Source organism: Brassica oleracea, chromosome C7 (genome assembly GCF_000695525.1).
Source record: "Brassica oleracea var. oleracea cultivar TO1000 chromosome C7, BOL, whole genome shotgun sequence".
Classification (NCBI taxonomy): Eukaryota; Viridiplantae; Streptophyta; class Magnoliopsida; order Brassicales; family Brassicaceae; genus Brassica; species Brassica oleracea.
Window position 1 is genome coordinate 20,691,174 of NC_027754.1, and position 10,001 is coordinate 20,701,174.

General features: G+C 37.0%; 2 protein-coding genes across 3 annotated transcripts; both read left to right on the forward strand.

Annotated features, from left to right (window-relative positions):
• Positions 1-1,146: 1,146 nt before the first annotated feature.
• On the forward strand, positions 1,147-3,438 carry LOC106304768. 2 transcript variants are annotated; one of them, XM_013741159.1, is made up of 2 exons: positions 1,147-1,224; positions 1,590-3,438. In XM_013741159.1, exon 2 carries the CDS (start codon positions 2,213-2,215, stop codon positions 2,750-2,752), a length of 540 nt encoding a protein of 179 aa, XP_013596613.1. In that variant the 5' UTR covers positions 1,147-1,224; positions 1,590-2,212; the 3' UTR covers positions 2,753-3,438. The 2 variants fall into 2 exon arrangements, with proteins under 2 accessions (XP_013596613.1, XP_013596615.1); XM_013741161.1 differs by lacking the exon at positions 1,147-1,224 and adding an exon at positions 1,287-1,339.
• On the forward strand, positions 1,581-1,997 carry LOC106302813. Its single transcript, XM_013739237.1, has one exon. The coding sequence runs from the start codon at positions 1,581-1,583 to the stop codon at positions 1,995-1,997; it is 417 nt and encodes a 138-aa protein (XP_013594691.1).
• Positions 3,439-10,001: the final 6,563 nt, after the last annotated feature.

The following is a 10,001-nucleotide window of genomic DNA, read 5'->3' on the forward strand; positions in this document are numbered from 1 at the left end:
ATAGGTAAAGACGTTTTTAATAAAGAAAAAAAAGGAATTAGCTTTATTGTTTTAAAAATATTAAAGTGGTTCTAGTTAAAAGGTTCCATCTAGTTAATGATTCAAAGAAAAGAGAGAGTTCACATAGTTGAGGGATAGATAAGACAATTCACTAAGAAGAAGTGTTCACAGAGCTCAAAGTGTCTTTTTAGGTAATTGGAAACTTGAATTGTGTCTTCTGGAGTAAATATCTCACAATTTTTCGCCTTCGTGTCACCTTATATTAGTTTATTTTGTAATTTAAAGTTTTAATTATCATCTCAGAGAAGCCAACCAAATGGTATCGGTATCGTAATCTTATGCTCGAGTAATACCATAAATTAATTGGGGATACAAAAAGATTATGTACTGGTTTTCTTTACTAAACCTAAAACTAAAAATCAACTGTCATTGAACCATCTCCAACTAATATCTATTTTTTTCTCTATAATTACCATAAAAATAGAGTAATTCTATTATATAGTAAGCTTTGATCCAATGGTTTACTCCATAATAGAGTTACTCTATTAAAGAATAAACCATTGGAGCAAAACTTACTTTATAATAGAGTTACTCTATTTTTGTGAAAATTATAGAGGAAAAATATGTATGGGTTGGAAATGCCCTTAGTATTGTTTATGAAATGGTCTCTAATGATCCATTAGGTTATTTTCTTAAATGGAGTGATGACCTTAAGTTTTAGAAGATGTAAAGTTATGACCTATGAGTAAGGATTGCGCATATAGTGGATCTAGACATCTAATTGTGTAGCATGTTTCAGCATAATTGTCTCTCGTGGTTATGTATCTTCTGAATAAAATCATCCAGATATGTTACTAATTAGTCTTGCGTTGTCACGATCATAGATCATTGTTGGTAAGAAGTTAAAATATAATACAATTTAATAATAGTACAGTAAGGGAATTTAGAATAGATATTAAAAAAAAAAAAGTGTAGCGGCGACAGCGATGGTGACGTGCTAGGGTTCTATGAATCTACGACGGAGGAATCCCAGAATCGAATGGGAGTTTCAGATCGAGATGATATCGGCTAAATATAATCAAGATGAAAAGTTTGGGAACTATGGAAGGAATCGGGGAAGAAGATCCCTATCGGATCTGAGAAGGGTTTCGGAAAAATCATTACAATATGGAAAGCGATTAGGGATCTCAACCTTCACTCAATCGAAATTCTCGCAAACCGAAGGTATGATCTCTGTTATCATCAAAACAGGATCTCCTCTGATTGTCTCATTGAGGGATTTGCCTCTATCACGATTGAAGAAAGTTGGAATTTGGAAAGCAGGGATTTTAATTTTATGGTATAACGTCATAAGGGAGATCCGTAATATTTTAGTTTGCTTGTTTGAGTCTCGATTTTCAATTGATAATGTTGATTATGGAAGATGTGGTATAAATGAGATAGATCTTTGGCAGGGAAAAAAGTATCTTGGAGACTACTATATAATGGGCATTGGGTTTCATTGTTTTAACATCACATTAGAAAGTTTTCACACACACGATTTTTTCTTTCTCATTTGTTTGTTTGTTTCTTTGCTTACGATGTCTCAGAGCCAACTCATTGGGAGTTCTGGAGAGATGAAAAATGGTGAAGGGGTGCGCAAGAGATTGAAGATATCGGTCCCTCACTTCAACAATTCGGATCTTATCAAGGGCTATTTCAAAACATTAATTGGAAGATGCATGAACCCGGAGGAGCAGAATGTCAAGTTCTTGGTGGTGACGCTACCTAAAATTTGGAATTTGGAGGAAAAAGTAGTGGGTACTGATTTGGGGCTTGGGAGGTTTCAATTTGACTTTGATGCTGAGGAGGACATAGAAACGGTGCTGAAGATGCAGCCATTTCATTTTGACTACTGGATGATCTCGCTGGTTCGTTGGCAACCAAAAAAGTCTAAAAACTACCCCTCGGAGATCACATTCTGGATCAAGGTTTTGGGAGTGCCTTTGGAGTTCTGAGAGGCTCTACTTTCAGAAGTATTGGTGATGCAATTGGCGTCACAAAGGAGGTCGATTTGGATTATGGTAGAGTCCAAGTGGCGGTTGATGGGTACAAGGAGCTAACGTTTGAGACGACTGTTGACTTCAAGGGAGGAGAGTACTATGAAGAAGAGGAGGCTTCAGTCTCTTTGCGGTATGAAAAACTGTTTGGGTTCTGTAAAACATGCCTCAACATGTGTCATAAGACGGAGAAGTTCCCGCTGACCTCATTTAACCCGAAGAAGACGGTGGAGATAAGGGATGATTCTGAGGGCGTTTTTGATGATCGGGCTCGAAGCTACAAAGGGGTGGTAATAAACGGAAATGGAGGACAACAAGATCAGAGAAGAGAGAAACGCAAGTACCAAGGGAAAGGCAAAGGGAAAATGTTTGAGGAGATGGATTCAAAGTGGGTCAAGGCTGCAGATAGGGAGTCTAAATCTTACAACAACAAAAACCATCGGAGTGGCCACGGTGGAGAAGAGGAAAGCTCTCGTTACAGGAACTCCAGAAGGGAGCAGACAAGGACTCATCATCAAGACGAACGCTCAAGAATTCCTGCAGGTATGAGAGGTGAGAGAGTAACTCGTAGTGAGGCTCGACCGGAAGGGAAAGAAGAAGGTGAGATAAAAGAGAAAGAGATGGAGCGGTCAAACCAAAAGGAGGATAAGGTACAAGACCGGGCGCAGCCCTCTCAAGCCTTCCTTGATGAGCTAATGGAGACACAAGGATAACTATCTAAGGTATTATCGAACCCTTTTAGTGGAGAACAAGAGGTAGAGTTGAAGAATATGGATTTGGGTATAGTAGAAGGGAATAATGTAGAGACTGATGTGGGTATGGGTCTGGAGGAAAATAATATTGGGAATGCTAGTTTTGGGAATTAAGAGAGTTTGGGGGCCGAGGTTCAGGTGTTTGCTGAGGAAGAGATAGAGGAAGAGGTTAAAATGCAGGAGGTTATGACTGAGGAGCTCGAGGAGAAGAAGAAGATAGAGGACATGGAAGGGAAAGACGGAGTCACTGGGGAGGTGGAGAAGAGACAGGGCACTCGTAAAAAGGTGGTTAAGCCGTCTCTAGGTGCTGCAGCTTCCAACAAATTGAAGATGGCTCAGTTGGTGGCGGCCAAACGTGCGGTAGCCAAACCAGGCATTCGTCATGGTGATCACTCTAAGCAGGGAGAGGAAAAGGGTACATCAGGTCCAAAACATGACCCAACAAAGCAAGCAAAAGATCCATGAATAAAAACATAAGGACAGAGAAGTCACTTGGGCATGTTATGGTTAATGTTTTTCTTTCAGTTTCAATAAGCTCATTGAGCATTTGTATTTGTTTTTTCTTGGATTCTCGTTTGGTTTATGGTTGTTTCTTGTTATTTTGGGCTGTGGAATGGTCCTGCAATATGGTTTCTAAACGGAATAAAAATGGCTTTTTAGTGTGTTATTGGTGGTATCAGTATATGTTACGTGTTGTATTCATCAGAGAGTATGGGAAGCGGTTTTCTATTTGCATGCTTTCTAATAGAGGAAAAGAGTTATGTTTCATTTTACTTGTATGGTATGAGTTTGGTTCTGACTATGGGAGGCGAGTTTGGGCTATATCATTAACTTCGACGGGATTTGTATGCTTGGTTTCGTTACACCATGCATACTCAAGAATGTGTTGAATGCAACGGGAGAGTTACTGGATTCAAGTGCATAAGTGGTTTGGTCATATAATAAACGAGCGGCTATTGAGTTGTTTCTTTGTAAAACGAGCGGGTCATGAGTGCACGAGTGGTTTTTCTTTTGAAAGTGATATCGGTCTTAGAGTTGGTCATCTTGAGTTGAGCAACACGATCGCAAAGCATAGGGATAGCACTAACGGTTTGTTTTTTGTTAGTTGGTATTTTTATAATAAAGACACATTATGTTTTGGCACAGGATCGAGAATGTTTTTGGATAAAAAGTCAACTCGGGTCTCTTTATACCTGGCGGTTTATATTATGGGTGCAGATCCTTAATTTTAAAGTTTTAAGTTGGAATTGTCGAGGAATGAGAAGTAAATGGACCATGAGTTATTTGAGGGAGATATGGAACAAACATAAATCAGATTTTTTATTTTTATCAGAAACAAAGCAGGAGTTCGACTTTGTACAAAGATTTCAACTTCACTCGGGTTTTGATAATTTGGTAACACTGGATCCAAATGGAAGAAGTGGTGGGTTAGCACTGTATTATAATAATGAATATCAGATTCAGATTCTATATACAAGTAACCGGATGATAGATGTGGAAGCTGTGGCTTTGGGGAAAAGAGTATTTCTGACATTTGTTTATGGAGATCTGGTTCAACAAATGAGGGATCAGGTTTGAGAAAGATTAACTAGGTATGGGCTTTCAAGGGATGAACCTTGGTTTATTATTGGTGATTTAAATGAAATTACCAGAAATCATGGAAAAGATGGAGGAGCCCTGCGAAGTGCGGACTCTTTTGTTCATTTTAATGATATGATTCGAAATAGTGGTTTATTGGAGTTTCCGGCTCGTGGTAACAAAATGTCATGGCAGGGGCGTAGAAGAAAAGTAAAAGGGGCGTTTACGGTTAGATGTCGTTTAGACCGTTCCTTGACAAACGAGGAATGGCATACTCTTTTCCCTTGTTCTTATACAGAATATTTAGGGATGGTGGCGTCTGATCATCGACCAGTGGTAGCGTTTTTAGAGGATAAAATTTCCAGGCGGAAGGGACAATTTCGTTTTGACAAGAGATGGGTTGGACAGGAAGGCCTTATGGAAACAATTTCAATGGGTTGGTCCGATCATAGTGTAGGAAAAGAGGATGATATAGTGGCAAAAATTAGCAATTGTCGACTTGAAATTGCAAAATGGCGGAAAAATAATCCACCTTACGGAAAGGAAATAATTAGTGAATTACAGAAAGCCCTCGAAGAAGTACAATCAGATGATACAAGATCGCAGGAGGATATAGTGGAGGTGTCTAGGAAATTACAAGAGGCATATAAAGATGAAGAAGAATATTGGCATCAGAAAAGTATGAATATGTGGTACTCTTCCGGAGATCTTAACACTAAATTTTATCATGCTTTAACTAAGCAAAGAAGAGTTCGTAATAGGATTGTTGGTTTGCATGATGCTGTGGGAAATTGGATTACAGAAGATAATATGGTGGAGAAAGTGGCTGTAGACTATTTTCAAGATCTGTTTAGTACCACTTCACCTTCAGATTTCGATAGTTTTCTCACGGAGGTAACAATGGGAATCACTCCTCAGATGAACCAATGTTTGCTGAGGCTAGCGACTGAGAAGGAGGTTAAAGAGGCTTTATTTATGATGCACCCTGAAAAGGCACCAGGACCGGATGGCATGACATCCCTCTTTTTTCAACATTCTTGGCATATTATTAAGCAGGATCTGGTAGAAATGGTAAACAATTTTTTGGTTTCCGGAGAAATGGACCCAAGGTTAAATATTACTAATATATGTATGAGTCCAAAGACGGAGAGGCCAACTAGGATGACGGAGCTGAGGCCAATTAGCCTATGTAATGTTAGGTATAAAATTATATTAAAGGTATTGTGTCAGCGATTGAAATGGTGTCTTCCGTCCCTTATTTCAGAAACTCAATCGGCCTTCGTGCATGGGAGGTTGATAACTGATAACATTCTCATAGCTCAGGAGATGTTTCATGGGTTATGGACTAATAAGGCATGTCAGGGAAAGTATATGGCAATTAAAACAGATATGAGTAAAGCGTATGATCGAGTAGAATGAGATTTTATTCAGGCTTTACTTGAAAAGATGGGTTTTGATCTTCACTGGATTAAGTTACTGATGGAATGTATTTCATCGGTTCAATATCGAGTTTTACTGAATGGCCAACCAAGGGGCCTCATTATTCCACAGCGTGGATTAAGACAAGGAGATCCTTTATCACCTTATCTTTTTATATTGTGTACTGAGGCATTGATTGCAAATATTAAAAAGGCGGAGAGCGAGAAACAGCTGACAGGCATGAAGGTCGCCAGAGCATGTCCATCAATTTCTCATTTGCTTTTCACGGACGATAGTTTATTCTTTTGTAAAGCACAACGAGAAGAATGTCATTTTATTCTCCGGATTTTAAGGAATATGAGATGGTATTAGGTCAACTCATTAATTTTGATAAGTCTTCGATCCAATTTGGGCACAAGATTGAGGAATCAGTTAGACAGGAATTAAGAGATATATTGGGTATTCAGAATCTGGGAGGAATGGGAACTTATTTAGGATTACCAAAAAATCTTGGGGGCTCAAAGATTCAGGTCTTCAGCTTTGTGCAAGATAGACTTAACAAAAGGCTTAATGGGTGGACTTTCAAATTCTTCACGAAAGGTGGAAAAGAAGTAGTTATTAAATCAGTAGTCACGGCATTGCCAAACCATGTGATGTCTTGCTATCCAGATAGAGAACGACCACCAGTGATGCTTGGACCTACAGTTGATGCTTTAAAGTCGGTTTGCTGGAAAATTCGATGTCCACCAAATATGAAACATTTTTTATGGCAACTGGTGACAGGATGTGTAGCATTCAAGAGGAATCTACAAGAGTGAGGGATAACTGGTGATATATGTTGTGCACGATGCGGAGCTGATGAGGAATCAATTAATCATGTTTTTTTTGAATGTCTTCCAGCACTACAGGTTTGGGCGCTGTCGAAGATACCATCAAATCCCGCTATCTTTCCGACAAGGTCCTTTTTTACAAATATGGATCATCTTTTCTGGCGGGTTTCTCCGCAACTAGATGATCATCAGTTTGCATGGATTATATTGTATATCTGGAAAGAAAGGAATAATAAAGTCTTTAGTAATCTTGATATGGATCCTAGGGATACGCTCAAACTGGCAGAAACAAAGTCCACACTATGGGCTGAAGCGCAAATAGCGAAGGAACAGAGGGCAGGGCCACATGCAGAGGTTCCAGCATTACCATTAATCCAAGGAAGATGGTGTTTCACAGATGGTTCCTGGAAAGATGATAGTGGTTTCTCCGGACAGGGGTGGTTTAGTACTTTAGAAGGTTTTGAGGGGCTGATGGGGGCAAGGAATGTTCGGGCTAGTCTATCTCCTCTACATGCGGAGATGGAAGCATTACTTTGGGCAATGAAATGCATGAGGAGCTTACGTCAATTTCAGGTTACGTTTGCAACGGATTGTTCTCAATTGGTGAAGATGGTTTCGGAGCAAGAAGAATGACCAGCTTTTGCAAGTTATTTAGACGATGTTAAACCCCTGAAAGAAAGTTTTTCCCGATCAGAGATTGTCCATGTGCCAAGAACGCAAAATACAAAGGCGGATAGCCTAGCACGTAGTGCCAGGAAGCAGCCGTCTTTCGTCGTTCACATGGATCAGCATCTCCCAGTTTGGTTCACAGAGTCTGTATGACTCTGTTTATGCTGATGACAAAAAAAAAAATAATAATAATAGTCAATCAAAGAGACAACGACTATAGAAAATACGACATTGGCAATTATCCACAAATAGAAGTGCTGAGAGACCCGTTTTAGTTCAATACCTATCAAATTTACTGTAGTCATGAGAAACTTTCCTCCCGCGGAATCTTGAATAGCGCCCAGCGTAACTTCAAATCTAAGATACTTTATGATACGTTGACGATTTTGTTGTAAGAGATTCATCGACTGTATACCAATTTAGTGCTGGGAAAATAAACCGAAGCCGATCCGATAAAAATAAATCTGAACCAATGAATGAATCTTGTTTTATAGTATTTCGGGTTGTGGATATTATATGAACCGAACCCGAACCTAAATGGATATCCAATAGAATCTGAAACATTCAAAATCCCAAAAAGAACTTGTACCAAACATGATCTCTGTTCCTAATATGTATCCAAAATACACTAAGATATTATTGAACATCTAAAATAATTATCTATTACATGAATGTTGATGGTTGAATGTGGCGGTTGAGCTTGAAGGTTTTAGATTTTGGTTTTGTTTTCATTGAATAATGTTTCTCATTTCATGAGAACTTGGTTTTCGTTTTATGATTTCATTCATTTGGTTTTATTTCTATCAGTAACTATGTTTACATTTCGTTTGATTTTGAATGATCACTTTTGATGTTTCTTTTTATTTTTGAACTGATTTTACTTATGTTTGGATTACAAATAGATACAAATCAAGTAGTTTTAAACCGAAGAACCGACTTTACTTATGTTTTGGTTACAAAGTAGGTACAAATCAGGTACTTTTAAACCGAAAAACAAATTGGGCCCCGAACCCAAAAGTATGTTGGGTTGTACCGGTTATTTGAAGATTTGCTAACCCCGACCCGAATCTGAACCCGAACCCGATAGAACCCGAATCAGTCCCGAACCAGACTTTCATATAATTCAAAATGAAGCTGATTTTGATAAACCCGAAAAATCAAAATCTGATTGGACAAAAACGAAACCAGATTGGGACCCTGAATGTCCATGCATATACCAATTCATACAGTTTCAAAAGAAGAAAACACCAAAAACCAAATTTATTATTTCGAAGGAACTACATATCTTTCATGCATTTTTACTTTTTTGGAAAGAACAATTTTTGTCAATATGGAGTCTCCTTTAAACGATAGTATGAATAATCAAATGCATAGGCATTCGGGTCTTCGGGTCGGATTCGGACCGGTTTCTTTCAAGTCCGGATCTTTCGGATCCTAAACATTTGGACCCACTAGGTATTTCAAAAAATTTGGTTCGGGTTCGGGTCGGTTTTTCTCGGGCCCGGATCGGTTCAGGTCTACAATTAAAATACTTATAAAATACCCATAATTTTTGGATCCGAATCGGGGTCCGGATCGGGTTCAGGTATTTAGGATTTGAAAAGAACATAAAATACCCAAACTCCATCAAATTTAGTCGATATTTGTCATATATATTTATAATTTTACAAAATAACTTAAAATAAACTATTAATAATTAAAATAAAATATTTTTAAACTCTAAATTTACATTTTAAAGCTTCATATAACTTAAAAATGTTACAAAATAATAACAAATATGCTTAACAAAAGATATTTAAACTAAATCATAAAAGAATATATATATATATATATATATATATATATAAATAATTGAACACAAAAAAAACATAGTTTTGGATAAACATGTTTTTAAGTCAGTACAAATCGTTTCTTATCGGGTCGGATCTATTTGGATCGGTTCTTTTCGGGTTCGGGTCTATTCGGGTTAGTTCCTTTCGGTTTTGGGTAAAATAAATTTGGATCCAAAAGGTACTTATAAATTTTCGGTTCGATTTCGAATCAAACATTCTCACCATCGGTTCCGGTTTGGATTTTCGAGTCCAGGTTAAAATGTCCAGGCCTATAGCGACACTAAAGAAGTCGACGAGATTAATGTGTCATGTCTAAAAATTTTGGGTCCGTCAATGCAATGTTTTTTTTCCAATTTGTCAAAATTTTATTATATACCCAAATAAAGATACAACGATAATGGTAAATCTCTATCGGCGAATCATCTATATACTCCCACCGTTTTAATGTAAAATTTATTAACAATATTCTCCAATTTTTTTTCTATTGGTTTAAATATGGTTGGATCCATAGGGAACAATGATTTTATTTTGAAAATATGTAAAAGTGAATTTTATTTAACATGTGTCCATGAACCTAAAACGACAATTAAAATGAAGCGCATAAAGTAATATTATTTTAGAAATCTATTTCATATGTGTCGGTCTCATGTTATTTTTTAAAGTGGTTAGTTAAAAATTTAATAAAAATGAATTCTAAATTATACATAATTTTCTTTACTAAAATTATTTAATTTTCTTCTTCTTAATAAATTTCTAATAAGCTTTTAAATTCAAATTTTCTTTTCTTTTAATTTTTTAGAAAATCCACATAAATAATGAAAAGGAAATATATATATTTGTTTTATATCTATATATATAAAAAATTAGTTTTCTTCAATAAAT